This window comes from Poecilia reticulata, linkage group LG20 (genome assembly GCF_000633615.1).
Source record: "Poecilia reticulata strain Guanapo linkage group LG20, Guppy_female_1.0+MT, whole genome shotgun sequence".
In the NCBI taxonomy this organism is placed as follows: Eukaryota; Metazoa; Chordata; class Actinopteri; order Cyprinodontiformes; family Poeciliidae; genus Poecilia; species Poecilia reticulata.
The window spans coordinates 17,212,815-17,231,363 of NC_024350.1; the positions used below are offsets into that span (position 1 = coordinate 17,212,815).

At 38.6% G+C, this 18,549-nt stretch overlaps 1 protein-coding gene across 1 annotated transcript in view; it reads right to left on the reverse strand.

Annotated features, from left to right (window-relative positions):
• The window catches only part of LOC103456689 (cadherin-12), a 151,306-nt gene that overhangs the window by 93,530 nt on the left and 39,227 nt on the right, over positions 1–18,549 (reverse strand). The window contains exon 2 of the mRNA XM_008396402.2: positions 8,708–9,110. Within this exon, the coding sequence (XP_008394624.1) occupies positions 8,708–8,953 (246 nt within the window). The 5' untranslated portion in view covers positions 8,954–9,110. The remainder of the gene's footprint in view (positions 1–8,707; positions 9,111–18,549) is intronic.

Consider the following 18,549-nt stretch of genomic DNA (forward strand, 5'->3'; position numbering starts at 1 on the left):
TGTTACGGCCAGTGGCCTTGTGTATGTTTTCTTTTCCTTTTTTGTACCATCGGCAGCTTCTAATCAAGTTGACTCCACTTGGAAGTGGATGCAGCCCTGCCTTCCTGTGCCACTCCCTGAGGCCTACAGCGATTGGCTCATCAATTGCCAGCTCCACCAATCCCTGAAGAGGCCTCCCCTTTAAAAACCAAGGACTTCCTGGGAGAAGGCGCGGCTGATTCTTTGTTTAGACAGCCTGCCACTTTGTCCCTGTGGGGGATTTTTTTGTATTTTGGCTACAGATTTGTAGTTTGTTTTTGTCTAACCTGTATGGAAAGTCCATTTTTATTTGGTTAAGATATTTGGTTTACAACCCTGGTTGTTTTGTGGATTTTGTCTTATTTAGTACAATTTTGTTGCAAGTCCCTACCTTTTGATTATTGTTAATTTTTACCTTTTTATTTTTATTTTTTGTCAAAACCCAAACAATAAACTCCTAAATTGTAAAACCTTACCACCTAGGTTTCTTTAATGTTACTTCCCTTTCCCCTGGCCGAGCCGGGTCGTAACAATAACCAAATCAATCAAAAGTCATTTTAGAATCTCGTCTGAATATTATCTCTGATCTGACTCTGAACTAAACGCTTCTCGCTATCGGGGAGCCGACGGCACGTTGAAGAGTTATGGACACTTTGGAGCTGGTCTGGTGCAGGAGGAGTCCATCCTCCCTCGTTCAGAGAGTCTAGTAACTTCTGATCTCTTCAACTTGAGAGATGTTCCCTGATTTCAAAACTTTGGTTGAAGTTACTGGTGATTCCAGGGTCCATTGTGGATTCAGCCTGGAGAAAAATATGTTTTCATTTTGTATATCTAAAATATTCAAAAGAAAATGTCACCTGGGAAGCTGGAATAACTGACGTTAATGCTACTTGACGCACTATTGGTTGGCATTGACCTTCCTTGACACAGATAGTGGAGATAATGAGATGGTTTCATAATGCACATTGAGGTATTTTTGATCTACTAAAATAGACAGCTGAGGGTGTTTTTATAGAGAGTCTCAGGTTTTTGTGAATTTTATCCAGTCACATGCGGTCAGGGTCCCCAAACTCTGCGAAAACCGAAGGTTCACTGTAGTTTGGAGTCTGGATGTGCATCGTACTTGTTTTGTAAAATGCTTCAAGATCACGTTTGTTGTGCATTTGCCCTCTGAATAAAAACTGGTTCCAATTAAAGTTGCATCAATCTGCATTCAGAATCCATACAAATGTTTTTCTTTTTTTCTTTTTTTTTATGTGTCTGGCGCTCGTTCAGTGGAAAGTAAACAAAAGAAGGAAAAAAAACGTGGAAATCCTTTCGGTGGACATCTGATGGCTGCATGGTCGGCGCACATGTGGGTGGGAAAAAAAAAAAAAATCCCTCTGCAGCTGAATCCCTCTACTTGACTTGCAGCCAGTGGGATCTTTGCTCCATGTGATTCTCTTGCCCCAAATTTCCCATCAATCTCCACCGCAGCTATCCTCTTTAGGCTGAGTGCCAAAAGATTTAAACATTCAAAATAATGAACCGTAATGGCATGTAAGGAGGACTGTGTGTAATATACACTCGTGTTGCTTGGATCATTACAGCTGCGTGTGTGTCTGGCTGGAAAGCGGGTCAGAGGGTAATACTTTCTGCATACACAATCGTTAAAGTGTTGCCAAGCTTATGAGGCTGGGTCGACAGATGATTCAGTCACACATCCCTGAAGTATGAACTCCTCTGGCAATATCATCATCTGCCACAAAGTTTCTCTTACATCATACTCATATGCTGGGACTCTTCAGCTAGCTCCCACCCCGACTCTCAAATGCTCCAAGTAAAGCTTCTCCAGTCTTCAGTAACTCTCTCTGCTTTTTCCTCATCTGATCTTCTCCCTCCTTTTAGAGGCTGCAGTCAGATACAGAAATTACTACTTCAATAGGTCCAGAGAGGCACTTCTGCCACTGAGCGGAGAGCAAATTTAATGTGTCACTCTTACCCCACACCATGTAGGTCACTGAATGGACCTGATGTTTAGAAACTGCCTTCCATTTACTGCATCTCTTAAAGGGCCGGTATTATGCATTTTGCAGCCACATAGTGCCATTCTATAGTTCAATTAAATAACTGTTACCTTCAGTTGCTATAAAATACAACATATATCAAAAATGACAAATTTGTTGTAATTTAGCATCTTGAAATGTAGTCTCTTTTTAAAACTCTTTCTGACATTCAGCCTTCAGGAAGTAATCAGAGCATCACTCCTATTAGCTCTTTAGCAACATTTATACCAGTGTTTCACTAAGAAGCAGCTCATACAATGAGCTCAGCAGATCCACCAGGTGTTTACTAATTGCTGCTGGCTAGTCTGAAGGAGCTGAGTGGAGGAGTCGGAGGGAAGGGCTGCTTTGTGAGGCGGAAGCTTAGAAACTGCAGCTAAGAGGAGGAGCTGCGCCATGAAGGCGGAGCTTGGTCCACCCAGGTGTTTTGCACAGCTGAATGGTTGCCATAAAGTATTTGAAAGAATCTAAGAAATGGGGAAATTATGTTATAACATGCTGTAATGCTAAAAAAAACAGTAGACTTTACACAATGCTGCTTCTTCCAAGCTCAGCAGGTTGAAGTACCTCTGTTATTAGTTCTGATTTATTCTTTTTTTTAATAGATTTATCTTTTTTTGGAAAGATATTCCCTCTGGCTTGGATGCTGAGCAGCTGGAAATATTTGTGCTGCTCTTTAACTTTTGGGAAGTTGTGTAAAAACGGCAAAAAGGTATTAGCTGATTAACGTCTGATAAGTTTGAATAACGTTCTGGCTCTGGCAGCCAGGATGTTACTCTCTTAAAGCTGGCCCAGTTCTGCATCTCTGTTCAAGTTCAGAAACATTTCCTGTGACTTTACAGAATTCAACATTTTTCAACCAAGTTCTACCTTTGGCATCCTGTGGTAATTCAGCAGCAGAGAAGGTCCTGCACAAACATCATGAACCAAAAACATACCCACTAAATACAACACACATCAACCTTTTTTTTTAGATTTGTTGTACGATTGGATTTTCTAATTTGGTTTCAAATAAAGCTCAGTTTCTGAGCGCACTGAATTCCATTTGCTATTTTTAAAACTAATCTGAGATGTTCAGTAACAAAATTTGCTCTGCATTATTTTGCATCAATTATTGTAAAATAGGAAACTGATGACTCCAGTACAGCTAAAAACTGGAGATGGCGCTTAATGCAGTTGGATGCTATATTGGGTTTTAACTTCCTGGGCAAATCAAGTTGAATATTCTCATTTGCTAAGCTAATTAGCCTTGGTCACCAAGCCAACTACACTAGCACTTTGTGTTGCCTTGTTGCTGAAAATGTGCTATATAGATAAAATTAGATCTGCTTATATTGGTCATATAAGCGGTCAGTGAACATGTTGACACAATATTTTAAATGGCAATAATATGTAGGTGGAAGAGATAAAAACCCATAAAAGTGCAAATAAAAAGGTTGTTAGCCAATGTGACTTTTAAATTTAGAGGCTGGAGTTTGCAATATATTCAAAGTTAGAAGATTAACTTTAGAGGTCATCTAAATATCTATCTCTGTCTCTGTATCTATTTGATATTGCAAGGCTAATTGTGGGGCTAAGCCACTATAATCTATTATTTGTGATTAAAAGCACAGAGCAAAGCATTTGTCTCCACTCTGGCAACAAATCATTAATGAATATTGAACAGTGTTGTGATGAAATTAGAGATAAAATATAAAGTATAAGTGATGTATGTAGCAGCAGAGATATTGGATTTTTAACTTGAGGTTTGAACTTCTTGCTTTTCAAGGTTGGATCCCAAATTAGAATCACTGAAAGGAAACGTTCAGCATTTCTGAATGTATGTTCTGTCAAAATATTATGAGCCGCTAAGAACTTACATCAAGTAGATATTTCTCCTCGATGTCTTTATGTAGCATAAATCAAGTTTATTACTTCCTAAGTGCTGAAGCTATTGGCTCTTCATATCTGATGAGCATCATCATATATATGCAAAATTATGAGGACTTGTTTTGTTTTTTTTAGATGGTAATATGGATTTTTACTACATCAATACACTAATATTAACCTTTTTATCTGTTTACAGCTGCAGGATGTAGCTTGTATAAAAATGTTTGTTAAAACTGTCACTATGTTGTGATGGTAAAATGTGTAAACGTCAAACTCATGCAGAAGTACACACCTCAGTCAGAGGTAGAAGCAGGGTTTTCAATCATTCTCGTGTACACGCTGCTCACCTCCTCCCCCTTGCTCTCTGCTACGCTACAGCTTCATCCCAATAGCAAGAATGCTAAGGCTAGTTAGCATAGCCAAAAATGATGGCAGATAAACAGTTTTCCTGTAACTGTAAGTTGTTTCTCCACCATTAGCACATTGAGCAGCGCATACACAAGCCTGATTGACAGTTCTAAGACCCGCCTTCTGTCTCTGATTGGTGGTTTCTGACCGGGACCAGACTGGAATCTAAAGAGCTCAATAGTAGCACTGAGAGATGGTTATTTTTTTTTATTTTTATTTTAAAAAATAATCTCTCATACTATACTGTCACAATATGACAATATATGTAAAAACATATATTTTTAAGTTACTGCAGCTTTAAGGAACGTTTTTAAAAATGCTGAAATATCTGCTTATATATAATCCATCCATCCATCCATTTTCTTTACACCCTTGTCCCTTGGTGGGGTTGGGAGGGTTGCTGGTTCCTCTCCAGCTAGCATACCGGGTGAGAGGCGGGGTCACCTGGAAAGGTCGCCAGTCTGTCGTAGGGCAACACAGAGACACACAGGACACACAACCACGCACACACACACTCACACCTAGGGACAATTTAGACAGACCAATTAACCTGACAGTCATGTTTTTGGACTGTGGGAGGAAACCGGAGTACCTGGAGAAAACCCACCATGCACAGGGAGAACATGGAGACTCCATGCAGAAAGACCGGGGCTGGGAATCGAACCCAGAACCTTCTTGCTGCAAGGCAACAGCTCTACCAACTGCCCCACTGTGCAGCCTCTTATATATAATATATGCTATTTTTTTCTCTCTGACTTGGAAATTAAAAATGTCAACTTCTCAGTGCATGTGGAACGTAGATATACTCCTGAGTAGGTGAAACGATCCTCGTCTTTTGTTGTTGTTAGCATCACGGCTAACTGTGTGTCCCTGACGGTGCATTCCTGACGCCTTATCTAAAGTCTGTTGGTACTTGATTCAGACAGCCAGCTTTCAACTTCTTAATGTGCCATCGCTACAATTATTACGAGCTAAAATCCTCCCTATTAAGACTGTCCCAACAAAGATCGGAGCATCTCCAAATGCTGGTCATATGTGGAAAAATCAGTCAATTATTTTGAAGCAGTGCAGCGGTCCAGGATTAAGGACTTAGAAGTGCAACAGACATCAGCCTCTGCCTCTCTCCCTGCTTTACCCTCAGAGACTTGCACAAACAGCACGGCTTGTCAGGGCTGATTGCAGTGGCACTGGGGCAGATAAGTCAGTCTTACTATTATCCTGTGTAAGCCAGGACTGCCAAATTACAACTTTAGCCGTAAACCCCCACAGAGTTTGCTTACGAATGTCCTAAGCCACAGCAGTGAATAAGAAATCCTGGTAAAAAGAGTGATAGCCAAGGTTTTAGAGGGGACCAAAACAAGTGGGTCTGATGGGATGCATTTTGTTCAGGCTGCTGCAGTCTCTTCTACCTTTTTATTGCTTTTGGCACCCTTCCCCGGCTCATAAGTATGATGTTCTTACAGCTTTGCAAGGACCGTAATTTAAAGTTATTTCCACCATACCATCGATTCTCTCTCGGCTTTGATGCCTTGTGCGTCTGCTTACAGTGGCAGAGAGAGGTTGTGGCACAGGAGCATTAGCATGTATGGATTTCTTTGTCTCGTCTGTAGACGCAGGGACAATTTCTCCTCACAAGATTTAAAAGATAACAGTAGTGAAGCTTCATGGGGTGAATTAAATGGGGCAACGTGAAGCAGTAACCTTTAGGATGTATTGGTAGGCTGTACAACTGTGCCTTGCAGAATTATTTAATCACATTACAGCTGGAAAACCTTAAAGGTGACCTTATTGTACGTGAACAGATCAGGATAGATTTATGGACTATAAAAAAACATGTTCATTACATTTTTGCACAAACTCCATCTTGGATGATGAAATCTCAGTTCTGTCTACCCTGAGCTCCTTTCAGAATGAGCCATTTTAGGGCGTCTTGTCACTTTAAATCCAAATAAGCTGCTGCTGGCCACGCCCCCAACTCCACATTTACACTCGCACATAAAAATGACTCCAAACAGATGTATAACTATAAAACCGCATTTGAAAAGCATCAGTAGAGCCTCCTGCACAACCAACAAGAACGCATCAAGTTGTTCCTGAATAGTGAGTCAACAACAAAACACTTGTCTCTTCCAGCAGCCATTGTACAGCGCATACAGCAGTAAAACCAGCTGACCAAACGTCCTTCAGCTCCATTTGGGTTGCAAGGCCCCAAATATGACTTAACTGGGAAGTTTATGAAATTGCTCATTTACCAGACACCAACAACATTAACTTATTGCCAAAAAGCATTTGAGCTTGTTTTTTAGAAGCAGCAAAAACCCAAATGGAAGCATAAAAATGTGCAAATATTGAATTTTGCATCATAATGTTATTTTAGTGGAATTTTGACAGGCCAACATAAAGTGATGTATATCTGTGAAGTGAAAATTAACGGGGCTTTTTCTAACTATTTCTTTTTTTTAAAAAAGCTTAAAATTCATGGTATTTGTCTCTATCTTTCACTGCAATTACAGCTGAAAGTCTTTTGGAGTTTGTCTCATCCAGTTGGAAGATGACATTTTTCCAAACTAGCTCAAGCTCAGTCTGATTAAATGGAAAGCGAATCCCGATGGCCCGGTCCAACCGGGCCTTGGAGTGGACCATTCTAGCACATAATTATATTTTGATTTAAGCCACTCTCTTATTAGGCCCATGGCAAACTTTAAATGGGACTTTTTAAGTTTTTTTTTTTCTCTCACCAGTGGCATTATGTTTAAATTTTTCCATCAAGGTCAACTTTGTAGAGTCCATAAGAAATACGTGGTGATTTTAAGTTGAGTCTCTCTGAGCTGCTGCTTTAATTAGAAGCCTCTTGGCACAGAGTGTCAGTTTAAATAGATGGCCATAACTTGGTAGATTTACAGTTGTTCAAGGTAACTAGAACTAGCTGTAAATTAAATCTATCCAGACGAGAATGAATATTCTTTTTCATGCTTCATCACATTAACACTGAAATAAATTCACAGCTGCAGCAAGATCTGGTTCCCCTTCATTCATCGTATTTTGACTTTTTATATGCAGAAGTGAAGTTATTCACTAGCTACCATGTCCATTAGCATTTTTATATTTTATTTTTTACACGGTTCCTACTTTTCTGGGGATATTTTCCTTAGCATTTCTTTCTCTAGGCCAAATTTCTCAAACAGCTGCTACTTTCATATTTTTTTAAGTTTTCTTAATTAAAAAAACTAAAAAAAAGACCCTGTTTTAATCACAATATCCCGACCCCACTAAAGGAAAAGGGTGTAAAGAAAATGGATGGATGTAATCACAATAATCTTTTTAAAGCACTGAGGTTATGCAAGTTCAGAAAATCTTTTTTCCCTCCTAAAGCTGTAAAAACCTGAGGAAAGGCTGTGTAAAAAAAAACAACCTTTAATATATTAGTTTGTTGTAATGATGAGTTTTCAGTTTATATTGAACAAGACTTTAATTAATGGTTACAATCACAAACAATTTTATGTAAATGTGGTCACACTCTAAGTTTTATAAGATTTCAGGTCCTGGTTTGAACTTCTCTGCAGCTTTTGCTCTGACCCGACTGCTGTGTCTTTGTCTTCTTGATCCTGTTTGTTCTCAAATGGACCTCTCGGGTTCAGTTCAGTTCGAAATTATCCCCAGAGGGGCAATTAAAGGGGCCCGAAAGTCAAACTTGGAAGAAAACTGTCCACTTTTAAACTACAAATCAAATGTGGAAAAAGTTCAAGTTTTAAGAGTTTACCACTGTACTGTAGGGCTGGACATTTATCACATCTTTTATCATTCATCTTGAAGAACTTTGACTTTTGTTGTCACAATAAATTCCAATTAATAAAGGTTAAAAAAAAACAAAATTATCTGTATTGTCAGGATTGTAGGTTTTATTACTTGTTTCCACTGTTTGTTCATTGAGAGTCATTAAAGTTGCAGTTTAGTGACACAAATCACACTTTTTTATATGACTGGTGTCATAAGGTAGCGTATTACAGTCGGTATGGCTTTCTGTTTCATCCCATCACAGCCGTACAGTCGCCTACAGAATAGTTTAGTTTATCACAATAGTACCACAAACTATCTTGAGATCTCCACCCCTACCCAGTTTCTATGTTTATTTAGCATCAAAGTCCATGTATTTAGACCATTTCTAATGTTTCTCACCTGATACTTTTATCTATCATCAGTGTTTTCCTTTTTTACCCTCCTTTATCCCATTATATCTCCTAACATTCCTTTGCTCCCTCCATTTACCCCTTGATTCAATTGCTCCACAACTCCTTACTGCTTGATTTATGACTTCTCCTGTACCATAAATTACTGGTGCGCAAAGATTTTTTATTAATTTTTTTCCTTACCTTGCCCACGTACTGCGGGTCTGAGCCCATGTACTCCTCCAGGACAAAGAACTGGTTCCACACCCAGCCCCTCTTGACGCGCTGAAACGCAGCCGCCCCATTCCTCGTCGAGCCCACCGAGCTCCTGGCGCGCTCTCGCCCGCTCCTGCTCCGTCCCAGTGGGGATGAAGGTTTGTGTGAGGAAAAGACGGAACCCTCGTTGACAAGAATCCACAGGAACAGCAGCAGGCAGTTCCTTGTAAGCATTGGCGATTTGTGAGGTTCAGTTCCCCGAGTTGAAGTCCTTGTTGAGAACTGAGTTACGGGGGGAAAACGGCTGCTGGCGATGAGTTGTGTGGATGAGTGAGGCGTGGAGTCGCAGCGTGCTTCAGGGCTGCAGACGGTGACTTCTCGATCTCATTACCTGAAAGAGAGAAAATCTGTTTTAAAATGGCTATTTTTTTGCATCACCTGTACTGCAAACTAATAACACCTTATTAAAATAAAGAGTAAGGGTAGTGCAGGGTCGCCTCACCTCACACTCGGTCATAACATGCGGTGCTAATAGCTTCCTTTTCACAAACACCAATTGGTAATGGCTTTCTTTTCATAAATACCAATATCTTGGTGGCACTTAGCAGCCTATATTCTTTCCCCCACTGCTCACCTGCATTAGTTTTTAACTGCTCAATGATAAATTATAGTGCTTTCACTCTCAAGCATAAAAGTAAGTGCTGTAATTATGTGCCTTGTGATAGATTACTTCTACGCCAGGCAGTTCTCATGGATACATGCTCTAATTAGCAAGAAAACTTGTCTCTGTGGGGAAAAACGGTGCCTTTATTTTCGCTGTCAATTACCGGCCACCACACACCGAGCCGCAGACCTGCCAATGTTGCAGCAATTCCTCACCCATAGGCTGGCTAAAAGTCAGCATTTTCAATGACACTTTAATGAGAGGGTTCTGATGCATGTCATGATTTCCTTGTCTCGGTATATTTCATCTAAAAACTGCAGGTAAAGAAGAAGAAAACTTTCTTCACAGACGGAATAAAACATGAAACAAAAACCAGAAGACGACGAAGGAAGATGCACAACAGGGTGTATGTATCAAAATGACATGAGCACTGACTGAAATGTCACCGTACAGGAGCATGCTCACAGTGATCTCCAAGAAATGTTGCTTTTCCTGAGAAGTCAACCTTATAAGGGGCGCGGCTTGACAATAAAGGGCAACTGCAGATTGACTCTGCTTGGCATTTTGACATGCATGTGGGAATCTGTGTACATCACATAAAAATAACTAAAAAGTTTTTTTCAAAGTATGGCCAGGCGAAAGCTTTGTACGATCTCAGTTGGTATGACAGTTTAATTACATTATATCTAAATGTTCATAGATATTTGAGTTTGAAAAAACTACATTTTTAACATTTTGTTCTGTTTTTTATCATCGTTTCCTGTGGGTGCATTTGGTTGTGGTGTACCTCAAGGATGAGTCATTTACCCTCTTTTGTTTGCATGTCTTGGTTCCTTTTAGCAAGAATTGTTCATTTCTATGCAGATGACGCCAAACTGTACGTTTTAAAAACCTACAAATTTTCAAATCAGTTACTTCAAGAGTATGTCCCTGGACAATTCAATAATTTTCTAAAAATCTGACAGCTGTTCAGTTTTTGGCAGTTGGAGATCAGTTAATATTTTTTGTTGATTTAGTCACTAAAATCCTCGTTTTGTCGCTTTGAAACTTTTTTTTTTAAAAAAGTGCCATACCAAGGAAAGGGGCAGTTCAAAGAGCTGTACACGATGACGTAAAACAAACAAGTGGTATAATTAATGAAAAGTTTAAATGCAGATTAAAATGAATGATGTTCCAATCAAAGGCAGCTCTCAGTAAATGGTGTGTTGGCAGGGATTTAAAGGAACTCGGTGCTTCAGCATTTTTGCACTTTGTTCCAGATCAGAGGAAGCTGAATGTGGGTTTCATATGTTTGGTACGCTTCTGTTTGAAAAGGAGTAGAAAGAAATGAACACTTATTTAATCTCATCCCTTATCTCAGTTTAATAAAATATATAGCTTAAACCCATGTTATAATATTAATGCACCTGTTCATTATGTTGTGCAAAAGAGCTGGCAAATAAATTACATGGACAAAATGGTTAGAAACCAATTCATGACAAAACAAGAACATCTATTACTACTATTAGTAATAAAAGTAATAATGACGATTGTAGAAAACACCCATACATTCTTCTTAATCTGTGTTATATAACAATAAATGACATTTAATAAAGTATTAGCTGGAGTGACTTTTTCTAAAGGGAAAAATATCTGCTGCATTCTCAGTGTGGTTTTAGCAGTTGGTTCTCCAAGCGGCTGCGGCTGCGGCTGCGGCTGCTGCTGCGGCTGCTGCTGTGGCTGCGGCTGCTGGCGCCTCGTTTCCAGTCGTTTACTACACTGTCAACACCGAAGCGTTCAGCTCTGGCCTTGTTACACGAGACGCCATTGTTCTAGAAACGAGTGACTGGAACAGCAGCCGGTGGGAAGAAAGGAGCAAACGATCCACCTCTCCACATAAGGCTCTACGAATCTGTACAGTAATGGAAGAAAGCGTCTCTCTAATTTCATAAATGGAGCCCTCATTGACATCATTGTCTTTGATTAATTATACAGACTTGGAACACCGGCTTCAGAGGTAGATTACTCCTCCAAGGTTATCTTGTGCAACCAGATCCATTTATTCGCTGTCACCACACTCCCTTTAAAGAGCAGAAACTGATCTGCAATGTTCCCCAATATGAAATTGGCAGGAACCGCCTTGACACGGGTCAGACATGCCTCTGCCGCAGGTCAGTCCTCATTTAGCTCCAACATAATGGAAAATGACTGTTCCCATAATTCCTGCAGAATCACGCCTCTGCCACAGTTCGGTCCTGAGAGAGGGCCCCATGCATATTTTATGAGATGAGCTCATTAGCATATGTCGGGCTTTCGGGTGCGAGCCTTGACCTGTGTGTCTGCTTCACGTAGCACGACGAGCGCAGCAGGCTGACGGGGGCCCTCGCACATCACCTTCAATAATCAAAGAACATATGGCCGGCCGATCTGCCGGCGCAGATTACCACCCACGAGAAACTCCCACAGAAAGTTATTAGTTGTCAAGGCAGCCATAAACATGACAAACAAATCAGCAGGCATTGACTTTTGCAGCGGAGGGGAAGGAATGAGTCATGAGGATCAAGTTTTTGTTTTGCATACACTTTTATATCCTAACCTTTTATTTCCCCCTCTGCTTTAATAGCTTCATTGTTTTGCACTGGCGTTATTATTATTATTCAGGGACATGGGCAAAGGTGTCGACGTTTTAACAGGGTTATGAACTGACCCAGTCGTGAGTCGGAGACGAATTTTTAATGGATCAGAATAATGCAGCTTTTCTCCTATAGAGCGTCAGAATTAATATGGAAATTAACTTCACACTGATTCATGAGGAATTTACATTTTAAATTAGTTTAACCGTTGTACAGCTCCAGACTGCGACTTTCTTTTAATATATGCTTTATGTTTTCTGGTTTTAGTGTGCTTATTTAGCACAGTAAGAAACGGCATAATGCAGGGAGGGAAGCAGAAAGTTCAAGTTATGTAAAACCTTATGTGAATAAACAGAAAATATTGGAAAGAATATAACATATATGGAGATCACTGTAAAGAATATCTACTGAAAAATAATCCTAAACCAGAGAAAAGTGTCGGATGGTTCGGGAATTTGTCCGTTATTTCGATTCAATAAGGACAAATTAAAAGAAATATATTTTTATATTATACATGTATAATAAAAAGCAGTTGTTTAAATGTTTTCTCCAAGTCAGATTGAGTTAAAAAATAATCTGAGAATATTGTAGAAAACGGCTGATTTATGTCAATTGAATCTGATGTTTAGTGTTGGCTTTTTAGTTTCTTTTTTTCTATTCAGGATAAAATACACATTATTATTTTAAGTAATAAATGATGTTTAAACCATGAACTGAATTCCTTTAGTGAATTTGAACATTTTCACCTCTAAAGTAAACGTAATAGATCTGATCATCTCTCTGGGATATTAGTTATTTAACGGTTAAAAATCAATCTAAACCATTAGCATTAGAGCTCATGACAGTTTTTTTTACGTTGTATGCTTATTTCTTTTGTCTGGTTTTTGTTTTGGCTTCCTGATGTCTGCCCATCTTCAGTTGGCTCTAGTTTTCCACCGCCTGCTGCAGATTCCCGTCTCATTCAGTTCTCCTGCTTCCCTCACCGGGTCTCTTCCTGTTATGCAGAGTAATGCTGTGAAGGTGTTTTGTTTCCGAAATAAACTCATATGTTGTTTTTTTAAGTAACGTTATTTTTACAGCATGTTTTGTACACGTCTCGGTGTTTTGTGAAACGGAGGTAAAGTAGGAGATTTCAAACGGAAATATAAGCCATTGTTCCACTTACTGTACTCATCATGTAATGGTGTTTTGATCAATTAAGTATTTTATTATTCTTTAGCTTTGGTATAATTTCTTCACACTAACATAACTGTTAAAACTTCTGCAGTGTTGAAACAAAATGAAACAAAACAAATTACATTAATGTGGAAAAGTAATCAACTAAGTCATTAACTAACTCAATTATTGTAAAGTAAGGACTTTTTATCCTAACTCTTTACCTTTTATCAAGATTTCTTCAAGTGTACTAAGATGTTTGCACTAGAAAGCAGATGAAGGTTACTAAAAATACTTGCTTTACAATAATAATTTAATATTTCTGAAAAATAACTAGTTCCTCTAGCAGATTATTTCACTGAACCTTTCCCCCCCCCCATGTAATGACTGAATTTTCACCACTACTACAGAATTAACTTTATACAATCTCCTATCTTGCTGAAAAGTTACTTGCAAGTTTTGTCTTATTTCAGTTTTGCTACGACGTTTGCACTAGAAACTAGACCAGAAATACTTGGTAATAGTTTGTTTTTGCAGTGTAGGTTGGAGAAATACTGACTCCAGCACTGAAGCCGGTTCACTAATGACCAATTATCAGAGAGACTAGCAATAGACCAGGCCTAAAACAAAATTCTCAGCATTTATTTCCACAGAATAAATCACTTAGCACTGAAAGATTTTATGATCGTGACAAAAACGGCGACGTGCGCCGAAGCCTCTGCGGTGAGGTCTGTTAATCGGGTAAATATCAGCAGACGCCGTCTCCACACAGCTCAGACAGGGGGAGACGGTAATAACACTCAAACCCCTGAGGAAGCAAGTGGGAGGAAAAATAAGTGTAGGTGGGGAAAAAACAAAGTAATGAAAATGGGAATATCATCACAGCTGGCCAGTAGAGCAGAATTATCAGATCACAACTCGTGTAGGTTAAAGCACAAACGATGGCTTTAATTTTTCAGATATGTGCTCATATTTGCATTTTTATGTACACAATGTAAAGTATAGATGCTGTGCAAACGGACCTGTTCCCCTTAGGCCTTTCACATTTTCCCTACATTAGAATAACAAACTTGAATGTTTATTTTTTCGGTGTTGGACTAACAGATTGTAGTGAATTAATGTAAAGTGTGTGGAAGAGGATACAGGTTTTTCTTACGCCAAGAATAAAAATACAGCCAAGGACTCCTTATGAAACTTACTATTGGGTCATATTTTAATTCAGTAGAAGATATTTATGCTTTTGCATGTGTTTATCTTCAGTGGCATTGATTCTGGATCAGGCAGTAAAGTCAGGTCCAGAACGCTGCTGCTGGCGTTCTGACTAAAACCAGGAAGATGGAGCACATCAGCCAGTTCTACAGTCTGAGCACAGAGCGTAGACTTTAAAATACTGTTAGTTTATTAATCACTGAACAGTTTGGCACCAAAGAAAATCTACCTGCCAGACCTCAGGTATTCTGGTTCTGGTCCACTCTGCATCCCCAGAACCATTGAACAACAAGCATTTACTTGATTGAATCTGATGAAATGTAATGTTTACTGGTTGCTTCATAATCGGTGGCTGATGTTTTTCAGTGTAATGGACTTTGAACTGCCTTGTTCCTGAAATGTGCTATGTCATAAACTTGAATTGATTTATTTCCAAATCAATGCCCCCATTGTCCCACAGTTTAACATTTTCTGGCTGCATAAGAAAACTAATTAAAAAGTTTGCTGACAGTTTGTCTCTTCCAGGAGAACAAATCAATTTAGTACTTGTCCAAAACCTTCTGTGTTCTTCGAAGTTTGGGAATTACTTGGTGGTCTGGCTACCAGCCCAGATCCACCCTGGTGGAAAACCAATAAAACAAGTTTCAGTCATAAATATTATGACCTAAACAAGATTAAGTACTACTTTTTAACCATCATTTCTAACTGTTTTGTAAAACTACTTTTTTTTTTTATTGTCAATCCATTGAATCGTTTGAACAGCAGGCGGACATGTTCTTTTAATGGTGACAAATGAAAACCAGTCCTGGTCCCAAGACTATTTGTGTGATAAATGCTCTTTGATGCTTCTTATAGTGCAACGTCTGCAAAACAAGGAAGCCTGTACAAGAGAGAAGAACACTTTGCAGGGGCGCTTTAGTAGTTTTTAAAGGAAACAGGATTGGAAGTACAGTTTTAAGTTACTTTGAGTCAGAGAGTGATTGCTGCTGCTGCCTCCATTGTTTTCAGAGTAAACACAGCAGCAGAATTCATTGCACGAAGAGGCAGGATAGCTGCACCTCTATCGAATAAGTCTGACTCTCTGCCCACTGCTGCTGACTTCATGATGGTTCAACTTCTTCTAAAGGTTTGCTATCACTTCTAATAAACTTCTGTGCTTCATGGTGTTGCAGTTCTGTTCATCTTCACAACAACAGGCTCTACTCTGCAGCTTCTTGTTTGCATGCACAGGGTGATTGAACTTCAGTTTTGACACCTGACTAGTCAAATTAAAGGAGTTATGTTGCTGCTTCTAGGTTGAAAAGTCAGATATAAAAGCTAACATTCCTAACAAGAGCTTAAATCTTTCTCTACCGTATTTGGATATGTGGAAATCTTAATATCAATTTTAATAAAAATGAGAATTTCAAGGAATATAAACAAAACTGAAGAAAAGGTTTTGTAAAATGGAACAAAAAGGCAGTTTTTGTTGAGGAATAAATTTGGACAACCTCTCATTTTCACTTGAAATGGCTAAAGTTTTATGCGTAAGCTTTCTGGAGACTTCAGAGAGAAGATTGCATCAGCTTACGAATCGGGTGAGGGATTTATACGGGTTTCAACAGAGTCTGAACTGGCAATCTTGGTGTATGGAGAATAGGCTGCAGGTGGTGGTGCACATTTAAACAGCTGCCAACATGCACAGAAGACTAGTAACTAGTTACTTTGACTCATTTAACTTTTTGAGAAAACATTTACTTTTACGAGTAGTTTTGCTTCATTGCACTTCTTACTTCCACTGATATTGTTAGTAAAACTTCTGCCTGCTGTGATTAACTTAACTAAAACATGCTTTAACCAAAGCAGCAGATACAGACATACAGCTATCGTTCATGTTGAAGTGGAAATTCTTGTTTAAACAGTTTTGTTGATTTGATGCTAGTTTCTGTCTACTGAGACATTTAAAGTTTAAAAAAATAAACTATATTATCACTAAAGGTACTTTCACACTGCTCTAACAAACATTATACCACTCTGTTATGTTACAGTGTTTAGGGGAAGCTTAGATTGGGTTATAAAACTGTGATAACTATGCTAATGCTAATCGCGAAGCTAACTGCTAGCATGAGGCTGGTTTGTTGGTAGGCTAGCTTAGTTAATCATTTTTGTTGTATTTATGAATGAGCATTTTATATTATGACTATTATTTATCAGTAATTTAACAAAGTTTAGACATCAACAAACATTTAACGGGAGTCGTGAAAAAATCAGTCACACTTTGGAAAAAAATTGGATTTAGGTTGTATTTGCCTGCTATATGAACATATTCAAAACGGCCATAAAAGCACTACATAGATTCAATCAATTTAATAAAAGTACATGACCACCCAGTAATTAGGCAATTTAAATTAAAAAGGCATTAAACTTTAAAATTCACACATTCAAAACAAATGGGTTTTTATCACCACTGCACATTGTTTCAGAAACGTTATTTCTAAAAATGTCCAAAAAATATATTTATACAAAATAATTTCCCATCTCACGTCACTTTTATTTTACTTACTTTTAAAATATTTTTAAACAGACTTCAAATGCAAAAAAAACCAACACATTATTGGAGTCCTTTTCACACCCGCAGTGTGAAAATGTTCATGTTTTGACCCCAAATAGTTTGGAGTTTGACGGATGAACTCTTTTGTTTTCATATTTTTGCCCGTTTCCAGTGTCCCACCACCAGCTGTCGGACATCTTTCATGTCGTCCTTGACGTCAGAAGTTTTTGACAGAAACAAATATTCAGAGTCAGGAGAGATGCCTGATCTCATAGAGAAGCAGTGAAAGACAGGCAGCTACTCAGATGAAATGAAACAGCACTGTTGCCCCAAGGCAGCTGTGGAGCACTGCGGGTGCACAGGCAGCGGCTGTCATCCAGTCAGACCATCTTAAAACCCGCTTTTACAACCAATTTTTGACCCGAGCTTCTTGAAAACCTTCTCCCTTAACCCATTAAGAATGGATGCAGCGCTTCTACGCATCTCCCTCTCAAAGTTGAACGAATGACCTTTTCGTGCTTCTCCCCCATAAGCCTGTCATATCTTTTGTGCCTCGCAGTCGGCGTGTTTAATATTGGCCAATAAAAGGGCAAAGTCAATAAAAAAAAACATGAATGCTGAAGATCTGATCTCTTAAATAGGTTTTACTGTATCAGATATGCCTTGTTTCCTCAAAGGCAAAGACATTAAGTGGCGACTCATGACTTCTCTGTATGCGCAGCTACGAGGTTCCCAGTGATGTCTAGCGCTCATAAACAATATAATTAACTTGGTTCTGCCTCAGAAAGCGTTAAAAATACCCAGAATTTATTCATGTCCAGTCCTATTTTCAAGCAGCACTGTTTTGGTACACCTGTCTACAGGAGTGTAAAACACACTGCTGGAGGAATAAATTAATGCCAAAGGTGTTTTTGTTTGAACAAAATTCAAGTTGGAAGAGGTAGAAGAGCAGCAGAGGTCAAAAATGTGACTGGGAATACAGCCAGCTCACGAGATGAGTTGATCCACTGGAACAAGTCCATGAAAAAGAAAAGATTTTAATCTTCATTTTTTATTTTCATTGTATGCAAGTTTCAAAAATCAAACTGTTGAATAAATTTGGTTTGGGTTTGTGATCTTAAAATGTGCTGCAGTTTTGAAAAGTGGTACTAAAAATATCATCTGGGTTTGCATAAATAGAATAAAGGCTGTGCAAATCATTTTAATAAGTCTCAAAGCGTTTAGTTGACTAGTTGATAAAATGTATGGAGCCAGAAGTCATACTAATGTCATGACTCTAGTTGCTTTGTCAGCTGGTTGGTTTCTGTTTTCCCCCGTTAAAAAACAAATGTGATGTTTGGGAAAAGTCTGAGTTGTGTAAAATATATTTCAGTTCAGGTTTGGCCATTATCTCACATTTTGAACAATAAAAATAAAGCTTAGGGTCAGATGCTAACTTTAGCATCATCAGCTAGCTTAGCCATATTCTAACTGCACCTGCATTTTGTAAGGCTACTGAATTTTTTTTTTGTCGTTTATAAAAACATGAATTTTATAGAATATTATTGATAAATTTCGAAAAATAACAAAAATTCCCTGCGTAGAAACGCCCATAGCACCAAATGAGTTTTTTTTTTCTTTTATGTTTATTTTTTTTACCTCCAAATCTTCTTGAAGGAGT